Consider the following 26,563-nt stretch of genomic DNA (forward strand, 5'->3'; position numbering starts at 1 on the left):
CCGTGATGTCAGAAACAAAGAGAGGGGTCATAATCACTCAGAAAAAAATTCTCATCCACTGTAGCCACGAAATGAATCCTTGACTTATTTCTGATACCTTGTTTAGCCAGAGAAGAAAATGACTCTGCTGTCTCTTTCAATTCAGGAAGTTTGTCTTCTTAACTCCTGACTGAAAAAGACAAAAGATTCATGTTGCTATTTACGTTTCTGACTTCCAGAAAACCAAATGTGCTATTCTACAGTCGCCACCGACTTAATGTCTAAAACATAATAGAACAAAAACCGTACAGCAGCACAACTTAAAGATAAAAAATCAATCATGTTACAGGTTAAGAAGTGGAAAATTCAACTGCAGCTACAACCAGAGCTGAACACCAGATCAATTTTGGGTTTTTTTTGCCGGAGATACAATGAACCCCTCCTTCCCTGTCGGATATGGGTCAGATTCCTTACAGTAAACTGTCCTGAAGTCTGACCTGTAGATCAATATTGTGTTGGGATGTTGGTTCCCAGCTGCATCCCTCTGTGTCGTCTTGTCAGATGATTTGGGTCTCATTGCTTCCAGGAGCTTGGTCTTGTAAACACGTTACTGCAACTGCAGGCTCTCCATGCTGTCCACTATTGAAGCTTAATAAATGGGAGGTTTTTGAAATAGCTTGTTTTCCAGACACCAAGAATCCATTAACAAATTGCCAGAAAACAGCTAAATGACTTAATTTAGTGCTTTGACTATTTCTGGAATCAGTAGACCCAAATCATAATACTAAATTACGCAATTATTACAAATGGTACTCAGCACAGAAGCAACCACATGCTGCAGAAGGACTGGGGAGGCTGACTGGACTGAAGCCACAGGAAATTGATTCATTTTATTGTTTAAGGCTATTATGGAATGTCTCCACTTATGAATAATTATTAAACATTCATAGTAAAAGACCTGTTAAATTCTAACATTGCTAAGAGATTTTATTTCTGAATATGTTGACATTTCAGAATATTTTACACCTAGCTTTTTTATTTTTATCAAATCTGTTTGATAAAAATAAACAGATTTATTTATCTCTATACTGAGACACTAATCCTGTCTCAGTATATAGTTTGGATCTGGTATTATTAGAAAAAAAGTTACTTATGCTGCTTATCATGCAGGTACAAAGTGTAGCTGTATAGCTGACAGCGCCTTTATGCGTCTTATTAACTTTCAAGACTAAAAGCAACAATAAAAGTAAATAGTTCCAGAACCAGGAAAAAATGCTATTGGCAAATATTTATATTTATATATCAGAATAATAACCCAAAAACTTAGAGCATAGGTGAAACTTTACTTTTAGGTACAACTCTAGGTACCATTATGACTGATGCTTGGATACACACTACAATAACCTCTAGAACAACAACATAAATCACACAGCGTGCACAATCTTTTCTCCTGCCTGTGGCCTGAAACGTATCTCTCACTAAAAACCCAAACACTTCCCAAATATACAACACAAATATAAAAAAAATGACTTTCTACTATACAGCTGTGCTCTGTGCATCTGCAGAAACAAAACTGTCATCATAGGTGATGTGTGCTGGGTTTTGTCAGGCTGCAGTGTTGACGTTTCTGCCAAGAGCGGTCCGTTTATCCAGCTGTCTGTCTGGATAAATCCACCTGGCTGAAGGCAGGAAAAGACTCAGCTGTGGGGGAAAAAAAGTGAAATCTCGACTAACTGTGGATGAAACAAGAGCAAACTTGAATGTGGCATGAAAGCCATGAGAGACCCAACTGAAAGTGCCTAAAACTGACACAACCCTCCACCATAAAGCTGAAATCATTTTAATAAAAAAAGCAACAAAAAAAAAACATCACAAGGTAAGAATAAAGGAAGTGACAGTGAATCCTTCCTTGTAGTTAAAAGGTGAAAGAAAAGAAAGAGATGATGTACTGTCATGATAGAGAGTCAATAGCTAATCTACCTGGATTACTTCAAAGCTGAAGGTGCTTTGGGAAAATATACGGCCTGACAGGGTAGAGTAAGACTTTATGACATTGTTTGAACGTGCTGAAAGCTTTGTGTTCAAACTTTTCTTAAAAAAGAGAAAGAGTTCATGATAAAACTTGGCTGGTTGTTTAAAGGCTTCTGGCCTGTTTTAGTACAAAACTTATCTTATAAAAGCCAACCTGACAGTTGAGATTTTGCTCTAGAAGCCAACTTTGAGGTACTTTGCCGTTAAATGTTATCATAAACTGTGAAAAGAGGAGAGCGAGAACATTTTCACATTTCTCCTGTGGCTCACTAGGAAAGCTTTTCTTGGCATGGGCCATTTAGAAAAGTGTGGGAACTACAGACATATATATATATATATATATATATATATATATATATATATATATATATATAACTACAGACATATATATATATATATATATATGTCTGTAGTTCCCACACTATATATATATATATATATATACAGTATATGCACAGCAAATAAGTACGGTTATGAAGTTCATTTAACAAAATTATTTAGTAAAAGTTTGTTTGAGGAACAGAAACTTAATGAACGTGGAGCATTTAAAGTACTTGCTTGTTGTTTCTCATAGTTGGGCATCTATATAATGTAATAGATGGTCTGATTGAGCTCTGCAGTGAGGGGAGGAGATAAACAGCAGCGCTTCTATTGTGGTTCTGAGATCATTTAAGAACAAAATGGGAAGAAAAGGGATTCTGGAATGAAATATGAAAATGTTATTTTTAACACCAATGCTTCTCACTTCCTCTCCATCAACCTTGTAGCTAAACCTTTAGTGTATAATGTGTCATATGTCCTCATTAATTTAAAGCTCTCTATCAAAACCCAGCATCAACCTTTCTCACTGTTAAGGTAAGAAATTACTCTTCTGCTAGTTGATTGTAGATTTGGTGTTTCTGGACTGCACACTCTTTTTGGTCTATTTTCTAATCAGATAAAGTAATCACATTTACATTCTTTAGTTAACCAGAAAGGAGATGAATGATGGGCGTTGTGTTGAGGACCCTGCAATAAGCAGTTTTCCACTTGTGAATAGCACTCATTTCAACATCCAAGTTGTGACGCCAACTGTGAGGCTCTGCTTTTTTCCGTTCACATCAGCGTAAACACATTTAGTGGCAAATTACAGACTAATGCTTCAATGCTTATCTTGGTTAGATAAGCACTGAGAATCCCCTCCAACATTCCTAAAAAGCATGTAAGCCTCATATGAGCTAAAGTTCTTCATTCATTGTAAATAAAGAATTGCTTTGCACTAAATACTAATTACACATACTTTTGTCAAATTAAAAAGACCCATGCAACACAAGCTGCAACAAGACTTCATTGCACTCTTAAATTTTTTTTACTATGAGTAAGTATTCTGCTTTTTGCAAATAAAAGATTTTAGTTTGCATTTTCCCCAAAGTGGATGTGTTTTACTTTGCCAAGGTCTCACTTTCTGACTCACTCGTGACATTCTCATCAAATTGCTGTAGTCTTGATCAAAATTCATTGCTATCTGTGTGTGAGTTGGAGATTCAGTTGCAGCAGCAAAACGTTTTACAAAAGAAGACACTTGTACTATGTTTGCCGTTGTTGTTTTCTTGTGTTTATAGCTAACACGGTGTGGCAGCTTTATGCGGCTGTTCCTTACTCCATATTTAGTGACACTCACAGGTCTGGGGGAGTAAAAGTAATGTTTTGGGCCAATCTCTGTTTCTCCACGTGGATGAAAACATTTCTGGAAACGGTCAAATTTGGACAAACTTAAGCTCAAGCAAGCATAAACATTTCAAGATAAAAGTAATTAGAGTAACAAGATATTGTTGCCTAATTTTCTTTACCTTGTATCCTGGTGGATGTGTACGAGTCATTTGGTTGTTTTTCTACTTCCATATCAGTTTTTAATTACTTACTTCAAACTTCTAATCCTATTGCCATCTTTTGCACATGTATAATAAAGTGGTTCACTCTGTGTTAGATTGATATAACTGTTATAAAGTCTTGTACGGAAAACTACATATGTTAGGCCACCACTCTATAAAACTGGTTCAAATCAGGACACAGTAGTGTAAATCCTGTGAATTTGAAATTGCAGAATAAAAATCTATTTCCAATAAATGATACATGATGTGTGACATAAAAAAGGTCTAAAGAGTGCAAACACCTGTGTGAGTGCAAAGCCTTTCAGTTCTCCTCTCCAGCTTAAGGTCTATTATTGAGCTTTTCTTTTCACATCAGATACTATAACAGAGACTAAAGCCAACTGGTTATTTCAGCTGGTTGCTTTAGAAAAACTGTCAGTGGACTTGATTAAGTGTAAGAGCTGTTTCATTAGCTTTCCTCGCAGCAGGTATTTCAACTTAAACACAGGTGCAGGTTTATAACGTCGCTAATTACTGTGTTTCATTTATGGTTGCAAGCTTCACGGTTCTGACATTGCATCATTGGCGTAGCCTCCATTAGTGATTTTAGTTACAGGAGCGCTTTTCCTGCTAGGGAGTTAAATGGCTGCTGTAAAAGGTCTCAAACCGCTGCAAATAAAGTTCAAAGCAAGGATCTCAGTGGGGGTTCATCAGCCTCTATCAAAGACATTTCGTCTGTAATGTCGACTCTAGGTAAGATGTGTTTATGTCCGCTGTCTAGGCTCCAGCTACAAGATTTTCTCCTTTTAACAAATTTTACAACCTATGACGTTTAGTTTGGGTTGTTTCCTTGTAGGTTTGATTTGTTTTCCACCACTCTAAGAGCTAAAGCCAAGGTTTATTTTTGCAACAGGAGATCAAAAATGCTTTGCTTTAGATGCTAATGGTATTAGAGCAATCTCTGCAATTTACAAAGTTTATTGGTCTCCTGATAATGATCATCTCTTGTCATTTTTGAGCATTTCTTGTAGGGGTTTACTTTCACTTCAGACAAGCGAGTCTAAAGCAAACATTTATGCAGTGTGGCGTTTAGGTTGACTGTGTGAAAAAGAAAATGAGCCAGAAAAATAAACTGTCTTGTTCAGATATTTTAAGGCTCAGATAACCCTGAAATCCCACTTACATTCTAAAGAATTTTGTCGCTTTCCGCTTTTATGAAACGCTTCTCCTTCTTTGGTTGAAAGGCTTTTATTTACCACGTTTCAAATATATCATGCTTACGTTTATGTGTGTGAGAGCATGAAAGTATGTTACCCTTACTCTTTATTGAGGAGTGCATTTGGAAGGCCGTTCGTCTCTGTGTGCTCGCAGACACACACATGAAGCTGCACACAGACACACAAGGCTGCCGTGTTTCAAATATGAAAGTGAATTTCAGCTAAGAAGTGGGAAGTGATTTATAAAAAGCTTTAGGGAAAGGCTTCTACCGAGGAGAGAGAAAAGATGCAGCAGAATGCCTCTTCAGAAAGGGAGAGTGGGAGGGTGAAGCTGAACCTAATGTTATAGATAGCATTGCAATCGGTTGGACTGGATATTGTGCCGGTAAGATAAGAGTACGGAGGCTCACACCCTCTGAGAGGGAGATATATTGACAAACATGAGAAATATTTTAACTGCTGCATCCGAGTGAGTTCAGACTTTGTGTTAAAACAACAATATGCCTTTGACAGGATAATATGATCAGGAATTAGAATTAAAACTAGCTAATTATGTACTTTTAGTCGACATCTGCAGAATCATTTTTCAACTCTAATCTATGACCCAATGTCATTTTCAGATGGAAAAAGTAGGAAAAAAAACACTGCAGGCTACAGAGGACAAAATTAAATCAATAAATACATCATTAAATCACCGATTAAAAGTAACCATAAGACAAATAAATGTTTAACTAAATGACTGAAAAATGTATGCAAAAGACAAATTAATAAATGTCATTAAATCATTAAAATAAAAGTTATTATAGTGCATAATTAATTAAATGCATTGTTATTATTTCATGGTCCGTGCTCATACAATGTCACCATTTTGTCAAACTTGTCCATCGGAGAGTGGGGCTATGGGCGGGGCCAACACCGATCTATTGAACTTCATTAGCTTAGCTTGATTCTTTGAAAATATTCAATCCTCTGGAAAGTTCTGGAAACTTTCTGTGAGTTCATTGGTGGGATTTTACAATAAGACAACATGAAAGCAGGAGAGTCATCCAGGCCATGCAGCAGATAAAGTTGAAGAATTGATTGAACGCCACACAGAGGAAGTTGGCTTCTGATTGCATCTTCCAATTCGGGAAATGGCTAAAGGGCAATTCCACCTTATTTTTCTCTACCCGGAGCATCTTTAATCAGCTCTAGTTTAAGAACTATGAATCTCAGGCACTTCATACCTGGATTAGATTATTCAATAATATTTTCAGGATATTTAAAATCCTGTTTGTGATTTGTGAAACCTTTATTTGATATCTGAAGATTCAATAAAGGGTGAGTTTAGCGTTTTTCATGCATCTAAACCACATTAGAACAGCTCCAGCTCAAAAACAACTTTACTTATACACCTCAAACATGAACTAAATTATTTTGCACCGACATTTGTGCCTCCAGAGAATTCTGTCTTGCATGTCTGCATACAATTTGATTTTATGTTTCATCTTTGCTCTTTGACCTGCACTGTCAATGTGGAAACTGTTATATAGACAAATTACTACGTGGAAAATCCTCATCAGAAATAAAGGCTTTCAAACATCAACTGCGTGTTAGTTTATAAAATTCCTGAAATAAATTAGCTTTTTAATAATATTTGAATCTATTGAATAGGTCTGTATGCAAGGGAAAGCAAATAAAACAGTTTGTTTGCCCTCTGTGGACTCTATATGGTAATAGTTGTAAAGAGCAAAGTCTGGCTTCTTTTTTCTGATCCGGCCACGATTGAGTCACATCAGCCTCCGTCAGTCAGAGTTTGCCTGCATGTGCCAGCATAACTGATTACCAGCTTGCAATTCCACGTTGATGACTCAGCTCATCCTGCTTATTCCAGCATATTTATTTTATACGAGCAGCACAGACACGGGAGAGAGCGCACTTTACCCACCTTCTAATGCAACACTACAAGAGACTTCAGTGAACAAAGCAAAGACAGTGGTGCATACTGGGAAACCCCCGCTTCAGCTGGTATGAAAATCCAGTATTTCCATTAGATGAACCAAATGAGATTCAAAACAACTAACCATTGCATATTTTCAATTTTTGTTTTTGTAAATTAAGCAATGTTTTTAGATGAAAATTTAGAAAGAAAACACTGGAGCTTTTATTTAGATAATTATTCCATTTCTCACATGATCACTTTTAAAAAAAATTGTAGCTGAAGCTTTATCAACACAATTGCACAGTTACATTATTACTCCACTTCTTGAACTAGTTACTAATCAGATTATTAATTCAGAAATTTGGATATTTGATAAAAATCTATTGTCTGAAAATACTCTAAACCCAAATGACGCCCACATTTGAATTGTGGACATTTAGTATGGGAATGAAATGAGTTGTACCTGGTAGAAGTGGCTGTCCTGTCATTCCTATAGGAGGCATCCCCATGCTATTCATAGCAGCTGCCCAGGGGTTGGGGTCGGACATGGGCATCGTCATCGAGTTGGAGTCCATCGTCATGTTACAGATCCCTTCTGCCAAGAAAACACAAAAGAAAAAATCTTTGTCAAACGAGCAAACTGCCAGAATTCCTGCTTATATTGGTGACCAATTACTGTACTACTTCAATAGGAGAGTATTCACCTCATTTTATGACTTATTCATATGCAAAGCCTTTAAACCCTAAATAATGTCCATCATTTCATCACATCAACAAAAATTGATGGTATATAGACAAAATATGATCCAGCATTTAGGCCAAACCCTCATTAAGTTAATGATAAGAGTATGGTATGACCCTATCACTGGTCTCAAGGTACACTCAGGTTTAAAATCTTACAGCTCAAAAAAACACTAAAACCTCCCAGGCATGCAGCTCTTAAGGTTTAAAGTTTAGTAAAATGGCAAGGAAGAACGTTTTCTCTTCTAGAGCATAGAGAAATGAGATGATTCACAACCCCAGTGTGTTGCTGCACACTAACGGTCAAGTGGCTGAGAGAAAGCAACTACAAATTCAATTGCTTACAAGAAAAACATAAATTTTCCATTTTGAAATATTTCTGGTTGTGAAAAACAGCAAGAGATTGCTTACATGAGCATATAGCCTCACTACTTAATCAGCTAATACCAGCTTGTTATGATTTTTGATAATAAATTGAAATTATTAAGTGAGTCTTTCTTCAAATATGTATTTACCAAAATCACATGGGTGATTTATGCAAATATCACCAATGTCTTAGTGGAGATATTTACCAACAAAGCAGAGGAAATTATTGCTTTTCTCTTTCCAAAAATGCAATCAGATCAGGTCTTGTGCAAATACCAAAAAGTAAAAAAGGTAGTTTTACTATCTTTTTACCAAAAAGTGAAAATCTAACATCAAGATTAATTGAGAGAGTTATTGGGATGAATAGTTAATAATCTAGCAATCAGCTACCAAATAAAGTATTAATCCCCTTTTTGGAAAAAAATATGAAGTTCCACAGTTTTAAGAAAGACCTGAGAAGTCTAAATTAACCAGCGTAAAAACGATTTTTCAGAATTTATATATTACTGTAAGGCTGAAGTAACAGCTTCACACTAAAGTCAGTTTCCAGCCAACAATTTTTGCTTTGTTTGTTCTCTGAGGGGAAAGGAGGCCACCGCTAGTTTGCAGTCAGTCTCTGAACACTGATTTCAACAGTACTGTCACGGAAAATCTAATTATCTTAGTGCTGCTGTTTGTTTGGTAGCTTCAGCTGGCCGGCCTTTTGACTCTTCCTGTCTCAGTGACCAGCACTGAGAGCCCCCTGGAAATGATACTGTATCACAGAGGAAAAGCTTCAACTCGATTTCAAAACGTTCCTTGGAAGAGTAAAGGTTGACGAATGGGATTAGATTAGTAATAACATAGAAATGAACAGCAGTGCATCCCCTGCTCTGCTTTTCTTTGCAGGCCACAGAAAATAATGTCTAAAACTAGATTATTATGGTGCTAAGCATAAATCCTGATGCCATCAGGCACTCCTCAGACAGTCTGTAACTAAAATGTTGATAAATCTTCTATTTAGCCTAACACTATGCACACATCTTGCCAAACCAACAGCCACCAGAGTTTGTGCATTCGAGTGCTGCATAATAAAGCAAATGCATTCAGGACTGCACAATAAAAATCCTGCAAGAAGGTCAACATGTACACATCATATGTCAACTGGCAGCTCATTCTTCCTGTCTGCAGTCTATTTCACAGCTCTAAATGCTCTTTAATTCTCTCCTCTGGTCGACCTCTTTCTCTCTGACAGACCTGTAAATTGCTGTGACTGCTGGCCAAGACAGACTGCCCTCTTCTACAATGCCAAAGCAAGCACAACTGTTAATAATGAGAAGAGCTGCACTCGGCACACACTTTACACTACAGAAGGTCTCAGGCAGGGCACACTTTAGAGCCAACAGGTATGAATGTATGTGCTTCTGTCTGAACACAAGCCAATATATTGGTATTCTCGGTGTTGAGACACAGCTGGCAATGTGTAATAATGCTGTGTGCCTCTTTGCCTTCCTCTCTGAGTCACTAATTGCAGAGCTGTCTGCTGTCGCTGCCACAGAGAGGCCTGATAAAACCAAGCGTGCCTGTGTGTCGCTGTGATAATGCTGCTGACGAGGACTTCACAGGCTTGTTAACGAACACAGCCCTATTAACTGGGGACACTTTTCCAGGAGTTAAAATGAAGGAGGAGAGGAGCAGTGAGGAGCTATTTTATAGCTGTTTTATTACAGTTTTACAGTACATTAACCAGACTCTCCAGAGAGCTGATGAGTACACTCACTCCCGGGTGGACAGGTGATGTCTTCTGGTTAGAGAAGTCCTTTAGTTTCCCTAAGAACTAAATTAGAATAAATTGTGTCCATAATATGACTGTTTATCCTATATCCTATTTACAGACTGATGATGGATGAATGGATGATGAACAGAAAAATAGATTATGGAGGGATGATTGACAAATTGATGAATGATGATTGACAGATGAATGGATGATGAATTATCGATGATGGATGGATGGATGGATGGATGGATGAATAAATGGATGGATGATGGCTGGATGATAAATGAATGGATGATGGATGGATATATGGACATAGACAAATGGATGGATGATGGATAGTTGTACGGACGGTGAATGGATGGATGACAGATAAATTGATGGATGTCAATGGATGGATGATGAATGGATGGACGATGAACAGCTGGATGATAGATGAATGGATAGGCAGATGAAACCCTGAATTTGAGGGTTTTTTGAAGTATTTTTTTTCTTTTTCCATAAACATTTTCCTCCACACATTTGTTACATTTAAATTGAAAATTAATCTAAATATGTGGCAAATTTTATAAAAGCAAGTCATCTTGTGTGACTTCTGGAACAGCTTGGAATGAACAAACAAGCAGCTCGACATAAATAATAATTTTTAATATTGCTTGAATTTTACAAACAATTTGTCTAAAAGCCAGTGAGACACTAAACACCAATAATTGCTGCAAAACATTCTGCTCATCTGTTCTCAAAATGCAAGCTAAAAAAATTTATAAATCCCACTTATTATTTTATCTAATAGGTTGCTAGATAAAAACAGAAGCAGAATCCATTTTAATTCCTCACCAGACAGGGCACATATTGATTGTGCAGCTCAAATTAAAGTCCCACGCACTTAATCGATTCAGTCAGAAATGTTCAAGTGCGCTTGGAGTGGAGGTCAAGTTATCTCCACTATGCTAGCCTCTTGACCCTGCTGACAAAAAGTCTCCATTGGAGTCATTCGTCCCACAATTCATGTGTTTACTGCAGTACACATTCATTTAGTTCTCTCATTTTCCACTCCAATTTGTTTTCACCACACAAAACCACACATTAGTGGTCAATCCACTCTCCTATTTCCACAATATACTCGTTTATTTGTTCATATTGTGTTCTTGGAGGTGAACCTGTGCATGTCCATCCCTCAGTACTTTTGATATGACAACATGCCCTTGAGGGCAACAGTTTAGCCCCCTAAACGTGCCATGTGACACTCATGAATTGATATGTGGAGTCCAGTAAGGAATAGCAAACAGCTGCAGACACACAGGGGCTGCAAATGCATGAAAACATAGATAGACGCACACAGGTTCACCTTGGCGGAAAGGAGAACCAGCAGCAAACGCTGTCAATAAGGAAATCAATGTCAGTAAATATCCAACAATGAAACATGAAGATGAGGTCTTAGCAAAGCCATTAACATGCACATCCAGCTGAAGAGCTCAGAGCAAGGGTAAATGAAAGATAGAAAAAGAATCAATAGAAATAATAATAATAATAAAAAAAAAGATTTTCGGCTCTTAGCTGAAATGACTGTTTCATGCAAATGCCAAATCTAATTACACAATTTGAACAATCTTAGCATGTGTAGCCCAAGACCTCCTGACACTGAGATCCAAATGTGGAGCTCTGAAGACTGGAACTTAATAAGTCAATCTGGTCAAGCTTGGCTGCATTTAAATAGAGGTGCAGAGGTCATATTTTTCCCTCTTCTCATGGGATCGCCTGACACGGTTTCAAAATGCAAAGCTTCGAAATACAGTAAAATGAACAGGATAATAATATGTGCCTTGCTTTTATTAGGCTGCATATTTTAGCATATTAAAAAGTGATCCGGATAAACCCTTTTGAGATTTTAAAAACCGAATGCTAGACAAGTTCTTTTTATTTTAGTAATTCAATTAAAAAGTGAAATGCACAGATTTATTAAAATACAGTGATGTATTTAAGCATTTATTTTGGTTAATATTGACTCAGAGTCAATATTTTTAGAGTCAAAAAGACAGCTAGAGAAGCTGGCTAATTTCATATTGCTGGATGCAAACATATTAAAGAAAAGTTGAGTGGAAGAAAAAAACAGAGATGGAAAAAGGTGCAACAGGATTGGGGGATTGTAAATTTAACAGTCACCTCACACAGACACATTTAGGTTACACTGCTGCAACTGAACCAAGGAAATGTTGGAATCATCATCAATGTGAAAAAGAAGCCCAAAATCCAGTCTCCAAATGAACGTAAATTTTGCATTTGATTGAGAAATCAAGATCTTATACTCTGGAAAAAGATTGGAAAGGCACCAAATTAAACTTTGATTTGGGTCATCTGACAGTGTTGGTCCGCTGGGTTTTCTGGAGAGCAAAGTCAACACAGCGGTTCCTCTGCCAACAAGATTTATAGAGATGCCGCTTTAATTTTCCACCATGACATGCCAACTGCCTACGGCCAGCAGTTCCAATACCTAGTTTAATTAGAACCAGCGAACCAGCTCAATCTAAACCTTGTAGATAATTTATGCAGTAAGAGGGAGGAGAGAGTCCAGATCCAATAAAGCAACTGGACTTTAGTTTCTCTTTTTGAACTAAATTAACATTCCAATAGTTTTCAAATTTACTGAGATTCAAATGTTTATCTAAAGTGCTTTTATAAATCAAAGTATGTTCGGAGAATAATACAGGCCACCCTGTATGAAAGCAACCTTTACCACCAGAGTATATTGTTTACATTCAGGATATTGCCCATGGCAATTAAAGCAATAGTGATTTCAATTCAGCTCGGGTCCATCCAGCCCAAAGCTTTCCTGATACTCATTCTCTGCAGGCTGTGACCAGCTTTTAGCTTCCCTAAAATTCCCCCAGGAGGTAGATAGGAAATTAAGTCATTTAAAGGCCCATTGGCCTTAAGCCCCAACAGCAGGCAGAGAGAAAGACGCTGGGGGCCATTTAGTCTAAAATGTGCATGGTTTTAACAGCTAACCAGAGATTCATGATGGCCCCTAGAGAGTAAATTCAAGGGGGAGCTAAAGAGATGAGGGATGGAGATAAAATGAGAAAGAAAAGGTTGCCTTTAATGGGGGGTTGCGATGCTGATGTAAGAGAATGACAAAAGAAGCGAGTGAAATGAGGGGAGCATTTCGAGCTCGCATTCAGACACAGCAACAGCTGAAATGCAGAAGACTGGCCTTAAAAACAACAACTATTTTATTCAGTCAGTCTTTAAGTTTTGGTTAAAAAAAACAAACAGAAGCAGAGCATCGACTGGTTTCTGCTTTCCTAAAACTGGAAAATGAACACGGTCAGCTGAATAAGTCAGCATTTTAACACAGACAGACACACCATTAGAGAAAAAAAACATCAGCCCAGATTCTTGTCTAAACATTTCATCAAACATTTATTCAGAGGAACAAAAAGCAGAGACAACATGTCTAAGTTCAGGGAGTGAACTTGAAATGAGTGACTGTTACTTTTGTCAGCTCATTAAAGTGGCCAGTGCTCATGTAACCTGTTCTCTCTACATAGACATGTCTGTCGTTACTCCTCACCACTCAGAAACACCAAACTTTCTAACTTTCTACATGAAAACTCCTTAAAGGTGACCTATTATGCTTTCTTCAACAGGTTAGGATAAGTCTTTGGGCTATACAAAACATATTCTTTACATTTTTTGCATAAAATTATTCTTATTTCAGTCTGGTCAGTTCTGACTATTTTGAGCTCATTTCAGAATGAACTGTTTTAGGGCCTCTTGTTGCTTTAAATCCAAATAAGCTGCTGCTGGCCACATCCCCCAATTCAACGTTTACACTCACGTGAAAACGGCTGCAAAAAGATGTGCCGTTATACAGCCTTACATCTTTGAAAAGCAGAAGTGGAGCCTCCTGCACAACCAACCAGAATGCACCAAATGGTTTCTGAATGGTAAGTCAACAACAAAACATTTGTCTTTTCCAGCAGTCATTGTATAGTGCATACAGAAGCAAAACCAGCTGACCACTATTATTATATGCCTATTATCATTATTATATACTATATCAACAGATCAGATGAGTGGTTTAAAAGCATAATGCACATATACAGAGACCACTGTTTTGATCCAGAGAAGGGGTGAATGCCCTCTCTGGGTCAGGGACAGGGTCCTGCCCCAAGTGAAGAAGTTTATGTCTGTCAGAGTCTTTTTCATGAATGAGAAAAATGGGAGTTAGAGGTGGATTGGTGCAATGTCTGCACTGTTCTGTGAAGGGAAAGCAGAGCTGAAAGATGAATTTACTGGTCAAACTACGTTCCCTCCCTCATCTTTGGTCTCGAGCGCTGAGTAGTGACCAAAAGAATAAGATAGCAGGCTCAAGCAGAAGAAAAGAGTTTCCTCCACAGGTATCTGTACTCTCCCTTTGCGACTCTTCTGCATCGAGAGGAGCCAGTTGAGGAGGTCCGGGCATCTGGTTAGGATGCCTCTCTTTGTTGAGGTGTTCCAGTACCAATCCACTGGGAGGAAACCCAGAGGAAGATCCAGGACTATGTTTCTCAGCTGGTCTGGAACGCCTTGGCATTCCCTAGAGGAACTGGGCCAAATGGTAGGGAAGAGGGAAGTCTGGGTCTCCTTGCTTAGGCTGTTGCCCTCGTTACCAAACCCTGAATTAATAGGAGGACAATAGATGAATTGAAATATACATCAGAGATTGCTTCTGTATTCCTTTTGTTTTGTGGCTAATAATGTGGTGGCTGGCTGGGCATGGCTGTGGGAGAAATGTGTGTTTTCCAAGTAGACAACATAATCAGGAACCCATGCCAACACCTAATTTAGACATTAATGACCAGGATGGCAACGCTCCAGACGATGGAGGTAATTGTAAGGATGGAAAAGAAAAGATATGTTATTGTTATTATAATATTTAGTAACCATTTCTTGTTTTTCGAAACACCTTCCAGCCAGTATTAAAATCAATGTTACTGTCAATCAGTGACCCATTTCAGGACCTAAAATTAATCATAGCAATAAAATGTTTCATTAAATGTGTTTTATGAAATATGATTTTAGTTTTATTTCTCAATTTAAAAAAAAAGAGTTAACTACCCCAAAATATATTGATAATCTGATATTAACATTTCAGGCTGAAGCACATGTAAAAAAGTGGAAACAATATTAACATACTTTTCTCAGGGGTGAATTATAGAGCTTAACAGGACCTGTTTAGGATTAACTACTCGTCATTAGATTGTCAAGCTCCTAATGACAGCAAACACTAAATAGAACAAGCATATTTACAGCAACCATTAAATTTAACTGGTGCTTGTTCAATATTTTACAACCTATTTCACCAGATTTAAGTGAGTTCCTCAATTGGTTCTCTGTTTAAGCCGACAACAATCCTTCTCATGCGTCTTATTAATATAATTAAGATTACAATAGCTGTATTTAAAATTTTTGTCTTTGTTTTAATCCTGATTATTTGTTAATTTTGTGGGTTTCTCCTGTTTTGTTTTTCTTTTTTGCATCTAGAGGATTATTAGATCTTGTGCTGTGAAATGATCAAAATTCAATGTTGAGAAAACAGATGAATTTTATTACATTTTCCTACCTGCCCCTGAACCAAAGAAAAAATAAATAAATCTCTGAATATTTGCCGTTGACTCCTGAGTCTTCCACATAGTATTAAAGATGAAGTCTGGCATTTTCCATTTGAAAGACTGTGTGAAGTCTGCATACTTATGCACACAAACAGAAAGCCTCGCTAACCTTTTTTGACCTTAATCTTCTCCTGAATGCAAGTCTGCGTGTTTGTGTTTCTGAGTATCAGAGGTGGTGAGAAAGAGCAGAAAGAAAACCTCCATGCATTTTCATAATAATCTCTGATTATTTATGGAAACTCTTTCAAAGTAGATCCTTTTTTTTTTATTAACGTACACATTTTCAGTGTCTGCTTAATAATGTATTACTGCCCTTTTCTCCAGTTCTTTGATCTGTTAATTATGATGAAGCTGCTAGGGGTCTGATGATTAGTGCTAGCACAGTAAGGAGCCCCCTGAATGTTATAATACACCGGTGACAACAAAGTGAGAATGTAAGGAGGACAGAAGAAGCCAGAAGACAGTCAGACCTCAAGGAAGGAATAAACTTGGAGAGGATCTCCCTCTGCTGTTATTTTTTTAATTGCCTCAACTCATTAGAGCGACTAAAAACTGGAAAAATTGTCCAAAATGGAGAAATGAGTACATAATGCAGATTTTAGAGTTTGATGCATACTTTTCCGTTTCACTTATTAAAGTAAAATGTTCTGCTAATAAATAGAAAAAACAAAGTTGACAAGTTAACTTGAGCCAGACTGGATCTAACAATCTGAAATAATGAGATTCAGGTACTTTAGGTACTTTAGGTAAATTAGTAATATCTAATCAGCTCTTTATCTTAAATCGTTGCATGTTTGTTTCAGCGGAAATTGTTGCTCAAAACATTCCTGTTGCCTCAATCCAGAAACTAAAAGCCAGATAGTTAAAGACCTAATAAATGAAATCCTACACGAGTTATCTGCAGTTTTTAAAGTGAGTTTAAGGGAAATTTGCAACAAAGAGACTTTTAAGAAAGCAAATCATATTCAGTGTTTCACAATTTGATTGCTGTAGACACCAAACCCAGCAGATGGTTCCAAAGGTCAAATGACAGGCTACAAAATTAGGACTGTAAAAGCCAACATGAACCCAATCCTCAGCAAAGGTGAACTGTCAATTCCTTAGTCCAGGACTAATGCATATTTAATGCTATTCAACTGACTGCAACAGTCAATCAAAGTCCAAGGGCGTCAAAACAAACCTTTCCCGGAGAAGTGAAATAATTCACAATTTCACACCCATGACCCACAGAGATCCTCATCAGAATGTGATCTGTTTCTATACATCACAAAAGTAGCTTAAAACATTTATTAGGAGTTTATGAGCCCATGCACCAAATCAGAGAGGAGAGTCTGATAGGAAGCCAAACAGTCCAACAGAACCTACATCAATCACTTAGACACATTTAAAAAAAATTTTTTAGAACATGAAATTGGCAAAAAAAACAACAAATGGAAAGACGTTGCATGAATGGTTTCAAGTCAGTTACATTAAATTTATTCATATAACAACAATTCACAACAGATAAATTAGTTTTAATTTGCTAAAAATGGTGCATAAACAATGTTTACCATTTAAACATGTTCAGGATTTTCCTTACTATGAAAATAAATGAGAATTTATTTATTCTTCTCAGTTAAGGTGGTTCTGCATCCAAATATCCTTGGCTTCAAACCGAGCTGTGAGAGCATCATACAACAACTGTCTTCAGTCAGAGGCGTCTTTAGATACGTTGCCAGACTGACAGCATCACCATCCACAATGATTCTCTCAAGACACTTCGATGCACAAGGTATCTTAAGATACAGCAATATTTAATCTCCATTTGAGAAAGATAAATTATATTTGAATTGAATTAGATTTGGGTTCAACAAAAGCAGCTCTGCTTGCTACATCTGTCACAATAAAATGATAAAATCATCTTCTAAGGCCTTTTTTATCTAAGAATGTGTACTAGGCCTGTCCATACATCCGATGCTGAGCAGCTGTTTATATCTGAAATGACAACCAGCCAAAGAGAAAGTTCTATTGACATTCAACATTTACTTGAATCTCATGAAGGAGAAGTCTAGCAGACAACAAACCCTCCATAATAGGCAGATTACTTGCAGTAAACAACCTCAATTTCAGCTGCCTTATCAGGAGGCATTTTATACAAACAGAGCAAAGGCCCTTGTGTTTGTGTCAATGCTGTCAAGGAGGAACATCTGCTCCTGAACAGGCGAAAGCTCTTCCCGCCTTATCGGACCGAGAAAAGAGACGGACATGAACAGATTACTCAGATATCTTGGGATGAGAAAAGGAATGAGAGATAAAACCACATGAAAGAGAGAAAAAGATTACAAACTGGGCTGTAAAGTCCCCACAACAAGGCTATCGAAGCTCTCTGAATAATGTGTTGCGATAATGATGTGAGGTTCTGAATAGAGGCTGTAATACAAGATTTTGTATCGCTCCATGTGTGGAAAAAAGACAGTTTTAACAGAAAAAAAAAAACAAGCCAGTTCTGAAAAGGTGATGTTTGCATCATGCAGATAGTGGCTGAACTGTGAGGTCCAAACATCAGCAGGAGTCTGCCTCTGACTAAACCCAGCAAACGGAGCATAAAACCCATTTTATTCATTAAATTTCTATAAATTTGAAACTGCGTAAGATCCTAATTGTTTCAATGGTTCTGAATAGTAACCAGAGCTCAGAAACTCACAAATTACATATTCTAGTGTAAATATTAACACCAGATTGCAAGTGGGCTGTAAAACTCTGATCTGTTCGTCTCCAGTCAGAACAAATAAAGCAATATGTTAAATAATTTAAAAACAAATTCAACATTTTAAACCATCTTGAAAACTCAATTTAAAACTACTATTTCTTAATTTTTTCTAGGATGTTACAGCTACAGAAGCCAGTGTCCAAAGAAAAGCTCTAGAAGACGTTCAGGACGCTGAGGAAATATTGATCAAGACAACTTTAAAGCATACATCAAAGTCTTGCTGCTTTGAAGCGAAGTAAAAAGAAATGAGGGGAGACTCTGGGTGTTTGCACAGGACTTAAAGGGATGCAGCTTCTCATATCTGTTCAGACGGGTGTTTAACTTCTCTGGTTCTGCTCGAGCTGCTGCACCATCAAGTTCTCTGTATGCAAATGGTTTGAAACTCAAATTTTGTTGAATCTAAATAAATGTGACAGCAGTCATTGTTTTAACACTTCAGAAACAAGCTTACTTCTGGCAAAAAACCCCAACATTTTGAGCACTATAATTCTCCACATACTGTTCAAAAGACAAAAAAAAAAGAAAAGAAAAAAGATGTGAATGTTTTTACAACTGGAAGTGGCGCTAACGAAGGCACCAGCAGTCTGACAGGATGTAGGAGCCAGCTGATTGACCATATCCTGTCACAAAACATCTGCTGCTGATCTGTAGGAATGATGAGCTCTGAGACGAACATGTTCGCGGATGTGTCTGACAACCTTCTGTCTTTACTGACAGCAATGAAGATTTAGCCAATCACCAAGAGACTGATTATTGTTCTGCATTTTTGCGACATCTGAGAGAAAAGTACAACACAGCGGGGACATCTGGAGAACATACATTGGAGTAGATGTGTCTCTTTATCAGCTGCTAACTTATCAGTCAAACCCCTAACCCATGACATGAAACTGCTGTCTTATTAATTTAATATGCACATAATGAACCAGAGCAGGTTTATTAAGCTTGATGAAGCAAATTATGCTCCACATTGTCGATGCACATTTAATTCAAAATACCCAGCTCACATTGACACCAAAGGGGTTAAAGACACACAAACCTGGAGATCTCATTACGGAGCAGAAGGAAAATTGTCTCATTTTAATTTGCAAAGGATGTAAAGCACCTATTTGACTGTTCTGCTGGAGAGAAGATGAGAAGCAAGGAGACAGATTCTGACATATTTCTTAAAAGTAGCCAAGGTGTCACATCATTAAATACTGATTTGTGAGAAGTCAATTTGATGGTACAGATGTAGAGAGGTAGACCATTACTAGCGCATCAATCTAAAAAAGGGACAGATGCAATAGGCTATTTTATTATTTCAAGCTGTGCAGAAGGAGAAGATAAAACCCACCATGAGTCCTGAGGGACCTGAGCCAACAATTTATGCAATAGTTAAGAGCTTAAAAACAAACCTGATGAAGTACATATAATTCTGCATGCATTTAAAGCACATGTAACAAGGCTTCAATAAAGAATGCTCTCCGTTTTATTAGACAGCTTGCAGAGACCAATCTGAAATTGGCTGCAGCATCTCATCAGCATTTATATTGACGGAGCTACAGCACAGATACATGATATAGTGTAGCAATGCAAACAAGGTGCAATGCTACACTATCAGGGTTTAATCATAAGTGTGGTAAACATATGGCGGGAATATAGAGTAAAATTCATTTATGGTTATGTTTTTGATTTATCTTTCAAGGTTTAGTTTACAAATGGGCAAAAAAGGGGAAAAGCACAAAATAAAACCAACAATCTCTGGTCCTTCCTGGCAATAGTTTATGTAGTAATAAACTTTATTTGAAGACTAAAATAAAAGCTGGAGTTCAAACAGACACCTAGTTTCTAGCGAGCTTTGTGATGTTTACAATCGTTTAGTCTAGTTGAGAGAATCTGAACTAGACTGATATCTAAATTAACTTATTTAGTGACTGTGGACACAAATAAAAAGTTCTGTGTCATCAGCAAGCATAATGCATACACTAAAATATGATATAGCACTCCATAACCATATACAGTGAACCCTCGGTATTTAACAACCCTTGTCAATAGCTAAAATAAACTAATACTTAACCACCTATTTCAATATTTCAAACACCAAATATACCTTAAACCGTTAGCACAAACACTTGACAGGGTGTCATGTAGCATTGCAATTAGGTATTTCATCTTTCCAAGGTCCATTTTCTTTCAGAAATTTTAGATATGGTCTATGGAAAAATCCCTGTCGTCTGTAGATGTTGAATAAAAGTGGCTCGAGAGGAGAGCCTTGAGGATTCCCACTTTTTTTGTGTTTGCTCTTTGTCTGTCAAGAGTGATATGAACTATTTTAGCACAGAACCATAGAGTTCCACTAGTTTATTTAGAAAAAAAACCCAAAAACCTGCATAGGTTCACACTTCTATCTGGGAAACAAACAGGTTGGAGTGTCTATGTGGCATAAAAAATTAACTGTCATCAAATGTGTTCAATCAGAGCAGACAACAAAAAACATCATGATTTTTAGATTACATTTTGTCTCCCCATCATTTCACACCAGATATTATGATTGTGATCAATAATTATTATTTTTAGCATATTTATTGCACCATGCTCCCTCTCATATAACAAGTCTTAAATATTGATACGATCAAGCAACTGAAAGTGTGTGGAAACATATGGCATATCATGGGAAAAGCTAGAATAAATAATTATTCCGCTGAATGGCAGCAACCTACAAAAACTGACAGGGTTCTGAACTTTTCTGACTAATCTACTGAGATTCATAATGACAGGAAAACTGAGGCTGTAAGGTCATACAAGAATTGATATTGTTTGAACTTGACATCTGATTTTCTGTGCTCAGCACTGTATATTCCAGTCATCAGTAAACATATTACAGCAGATTAATTAAAAATAATGTTTAAGACCTTATACGTAGTAACACATATAAACAAAAAAATATAGATTACATTTCCCTCTAGTGTAACGCAATGCAGAGAATGTTTATGTTTCCTACTACATTTGCCCTGATCTTGAGACAACAATCCATTCTTCCAAATGAAAGCTAATCACTTGCTGGAGATTTTCCCATCTCCCATATTTCCAGTGACCATCTGTCTGAACTGCAATCCAAAGAGCTTTAGAGGCATGAAAGCCACTCTGCAGAGAGTTGGTGCAAATGTTGGTGTCAATACAAATAGGTGCCATTGTACCTTTGATTTTTCTCATATTGCTATACTTTATAATGCCTCCAAATAGCCATAAGTGCAGAACTACTTTCAGTCCTGAGCTATGACACAAACAAACAACAAGTGCTGTTTGTGCTTTCTGAGTTGGCACAGCCTTCAACAATATATCTGGGGGAAAAAAGCCTCCAATACAGAAACTTAAAGCACAGAAAAAAGATCAATAAAATGAGTCAAGCTTTGCAGGTCAAAATAAATAAAAAATTCCAAGTGTTTTAGGTGAAAAACAGTGCATGAGGTATAAACCAAAATACGGTTTACACTTCAGAGATTGCTAAACCTAATGGGGAATCTAACAGCTGTGCAGTTTAATTGATCCCACATGTAATGCAACTCAAAGACAAAAAAAAGAGTCTTTTTTGAGCAAAGTTTCTGTAAGTGCTTAGTACTCTTCAGAACAGCAGGACCAGGAGAGATTAGCCTTCTTGGATTTAACGTTTAGCCCACTGATGTGTTGTTTGATACTTCTGTCTCTGTGCGGAGATTAAGGATTGGGATCTCCTACAGCTTGCTAGTGCAGCTTTCATCTGTTTTAACCTTCATTAACTTCAGCAGATGTATTAAAATATAAAATCACAACTTAAAATTCCTTAGTTAGGTGTGGAAAAATGGTGCAACCATTTCTCTTTGCCGCTCATTGTGACTTAATATCCTTGTATGCTGTAGATAAAGGTCTGCTAAAACCTTCAAATCTTAGTCTAGATTCTTCTCCTTTTTCTCATATGGTCTAGATAATCCTATAGTACATAACATAAACACGCTCAATGTTTGTTTACTATACACTTTCTGCTTTGTTTACCCACTCCAACCCTAATTTGCCTTCAGTTTTAGCATCATTATTGAGACAGGAGCTTGAAGGCAAATCCACAGCTTTTGAGATTAATTATTCTACGAGTGGGGGCAAAGCAGTAAAAGAAACAGAGCGCAGGAGAAATTAACCATCTTACGGTTTACGGGCAGAAATCTCCTGAGTGACCAAGAGTTAAATTCGGAAGAGCTGATTAATTTCCTCTTATTTAACATTTTTATTATATCTTTGCTGTTCTTTTATGTTCTCCTGATGCAGTACTAACGCCACCGAGGAGAAAAATTAAAGAAAGAAATCCTAAATCTCAGGTGTTTAGGCTGAAGGTCACATGGATGAATTACTTTTTAATATTTTAACCTGGATCTCTAAGCATCGCTCGACTGCAGAAAGTGTGAGTTTCTCAAAGGAGCCTGCATCTGGTTGCTAGCCTTGAAGGAGTTTGGTGTTTAACAGGCAGTCACTACAAAGGCAAATCATTGCTCAGTACAAGAAACATAAATTGAACGTGTTTATTGACGCCTGAAGGACAGTTTGACAACCTAAGAGGGGAAAAAAAAAACAAGCTGGAACATTTCTTTAGGTCTGTTTTCTGTCTGCTTTGAAGTTTGAACTGTCAGGAGTGGAGACTATATGTCCCCAAAGAGGGAAATAAAAGTTGTGTGACTGTCAGTGTTCATGCTAGTCAAAGCTTTCGGAGGACTGTTAGTTTGTAGCCTTAGTGTTGTTGGGTGGGTGGGGATGAATTGCTTTAGAGAGGTGTGAGAAATATGGGGGAGTCTTTGGTGGTCATGGTTAATGAACAGCTGAAAACGGCCCAAAGCAAACTGTCAAAGTATTAAAACAGAAAAACACCACCACAGCTGAGTCTCCTTGCAAATAAAAGAAATGCCCAATGAATCCTTTTTAAACAAAAATTTTAACTTGTGGTTCAATATAAGGGAATTTCATTCTAGACATAAATTTAGAAACCAAGGAACCTTTTAATTTCCTTTCTGTGATGACATAAAGAGGTTATAAACAAAGTTTATTTCCCTTTGTTTCAGTTGAAAACATCTGACCTTTCAACATTTTTCTTGATGGTTTTGTTTTTTTAGCTTTTCCCTTTTGCTCATTTCCAGTCCAGTCCTAACCATGGTGTCTAATTGGCCAATATAAACTAAATATAGCAGATCCAAACCATCTAAAGGTTACATATTTAAGAGGAAAAATATTTGCAGAGTGAAGGGGAAAAATCAAGGATGTAAAAACTTTTTCTTAAGAATTAGGTAATTGTATCTGCATGTATGTGAAATCCATTCTCTTGGTTTAGTAAGCTGTGCATTTGACTTTACAACATCATTGGTATCTAAATGCATCAGGGGTTTCAGCTGAGGATGTTGATGTAAACATTACAACAGTGGATCACTTATGGGTCAGTATTTGGTGAACCATAAACGGCTCAACATTTACATATTTTTCTGTGTGTTGTAGCTCCAAATTCTTTGAGAAAAATTTGGCTGTTTGTGGATTTTTGTTGTAGAGCAAATCTAAAATATTTGGCTGAGCAAACGCAGCTTTGGAAGCTGAAATACCTTGGCAAAATGCTACTTGACACAATATTGCCTGGCCTTTTTAAAGCAGCCAATTGAGGAACACCAAACATCTTCCTTGGCACTGATTGGCTGCACCGCCAAGAAAGGAAATAAGGAAGACTGTAGATTTTAGCTTCTGGAGTAGACCTAAAACAGTTTCCAATGTGCATTAAAGCATAATAAGCCATATAACTATTAATATAAGCAGCTGTAAGTGTCACAAATAATCACAGATTTTTACTATTCATGTCCAGTTGTGGTTCCTAAACCCCAGACATACTGGGGCTCCACTCCAAACTATATTTGTTCCAGGACAGCCTATGAGTTGCAAAACTCAACTATGATATTGTACTTTGTGTCATTATGCTTCAGCCATTTTCAATGCCGTCATAAGTCACATAAGATATTTTAAATTAATCTCTTAAACTAAAGGATGATCATTTTTATGTCTAATTTGAAAAGCTTCTTTCTTAAGTTGACAAAACTAGTTCATCCCTCAAGTTTAAGTGGATTTTATGCCTGAATGATTATCATAGTTCCATATAGTACTCAAAATGGAAAGATGCAAAGCTGAAAATGAGCAAAAAGGCAGACAAAGGCCAAAGGAAAAAGAAAATCATCAGAAACTTTGACAAACACTGCTTGAGATCACTGAGGACACTATAAATACATTTGCGTGCTTCAAAGTCGCAACTTATTACGTTATTGCAGTTGAGTGAGCCAGCATGCTGCTGGTGAGCGCTTCAAGCTGAAACTCCAGAGACGGGTCTGCCTCCCTGACTCCCAGCACTAACTGTGGGCAAAGGCGTTTGTCTCATATCCTCTTCATCCAACTCGCACACACCCACATGCCCTTCCATTACACAAGCTCTGGGGACTGGAGCAAATTTCACATCAAGTAGTTCGCCTGCCAGACAAGGCTTTCTGTGAATTCCATTAACTAAAAACAGAAGCCTAATTACTTCCTTGAGATCAATAAAAAATGATACAGACACATGCAGAATGCAGCGTAAGGTGGGCAGAGAGGAAATAAGGTAAGAGAGAAGATAAAACTTTTAGGGTGACCGTTGAGTGTATTAATTGTGTCGACATTAAGGATAAGGAGACAATAGAGGAAAAATGTCTTCATCAGCGGTTTTTGCTTTTACCCACGAGACTCTGGGCTACTTCTGCTGGCAAAAACATCTGCAAAATGTTCAAGTTTGGCCTAAAAACAAGATCAGATGGAGTGTATTTCCACAGTAAAGAAGGAAAAAATGTCCTAGTTTCTCCATGTGACATGACAACTACCACAAACCTGCAAACATCTGCGTAGTTATTAAAAGAACAGGTCCATCATCAAAATATATGACACATCAGCATATATGGATATAACCACCATTCTTTTCAGTCTCAGTTTCCTCTTGGTTACTGAGGAAACCCAATGGGCACTCTGTCACCATGACAACCACTAAGCAGCTCAACCAATCCAAAGACTATAAAGTGAGCAGAAAAACAATTGATTTTCTCTTTTAATTTGTATGTTTTTGATAAAAAAAATAGTTGTTTCCTGTCACACTTCATCATAAGATTAAGAAGATTAAGAAAAACACATATCCATTGACTAAATAACAAACTGATTTAAATTATGAGACAAGACATTTTCTCAAAATAGAAGAAAACAAAAACAAAAAAAGCAGTTAAAGTTTTAAAACTGCACCTAAAATTATAAAATTGTCAAACAACCTTTAAGAAATATTCAGCTTTAGTCAAAAAAAGGAAGTAGAAATGAGCAACTATAACAAAATATGATTCAACCTGCAATTAAGAAGAGGTTTAACATTAAATAAACCTCTTTATTAAATAAAGCTGATAGCGGTTTGCCTTGAAAGACCACCAAATTGACTCACACCAATTTTTATTTTACCAACATCTTTGGAGTCCCAGCATACATAATGTGTTGTGTGAGGCAAAAATGAAAGTGATGGCAAGAACTATTTGAATTTTAAAAGACTTGAAGCTTGTTATCAAAGATAACTTGTCAAAATATCAGTGGAAACATACAGTAAGCTGCTCATCAGTTATAAGGATTTGATTTGTATTTTGCCACTGATGTATAAGATTAATTATTGACATTTTTCTAACAAAATAGAAATTGAAAACCTTTTCAAAAATAATAGTTCTGTTGTATAATTTTATTATCATCTGATGTTTTGCATTCTTTGTCTATCAGAAATGGGTGAATGAACATTTTGTATCTGTATCTGTCAATTTGTGAATAATTTGGGGTTTAACTGGAAGTAAAACGAATTGAATTCTTCAGCCACTACACACACACGCCTGTTCATGTTGGGGTTTTTTACGCTAGCAATACTCATTACAGTTTATTCAAAAGGTGTCGACACAAGAACAAATTCTTTTATCTCTGAAAAGTATCTGCTGACCTCAAATGAGCAAATACAGGCAAATATAATGACATGGTGCAAACATTTTCTATAGTTGTTTGAAAAAAGTGTCTCTAGGTCCAGTTTAAGAACTATAATTATGTTATCTTTTAGTCTTACTGTTGGAAAATTAATTTGGATGGAGTTTGCAGATACACTAACATATCAGTGTCAACTTCATAATTTGGCATCTTTTGGATTTGTTTACTTTTTTTAACTACATTTTTCAATAAGGATGCTTTTTTTAAGAATTCAGTACTTTGCCAAAAAGCACTGTTGTATAGAAAAGTA

The 26,563-nt window shown here is 36.9% G+C and overlaps 1 protein-coding gene across 4 annotated transcripts in view; it reads right to left on the reverse strand.

Annotated features, from left to right (window-relative positions):
* The window catches only part of enox2 (ecto-NOX disulfide-thiol exchanger 2), a 195,025-nt gene that overhangs the window by 62,531 nt on the left and 105,931 nt on the right, over window positions 1-26,563 (reverse strand). For all 4 annotated transcript variants that reach the window (XM_032554682.1, XM_032554681.1, XM_032554683.1 and 1 more), the window contains one exon: window positions 7,462-7,593. In XM_032554682.1, coding sequence (XP_032410573.1) covers window positions 7,462-7,593 — 132 coding nt within the window. The remainder of the gene's footprint in view (window positions 1-7,461; window positions 7,594-26,563) is intronic.

This window comes from Xiphophorus hellerii, chromosome 23 (genome assembly GCF_003331165.1).
Source record: "Xiphophorus hellerii strain 12219 chromosome 23, Xiphophorus_hellerii-4.1, whole genome shotgun sequence".
Lineage (NCBI taxonomy): Eukaryota > Metazoa > Chordata > Actinopteri > Cyprinodontiformes > Poeciliidae > Xiphophorus > Xiphophorus hellerii.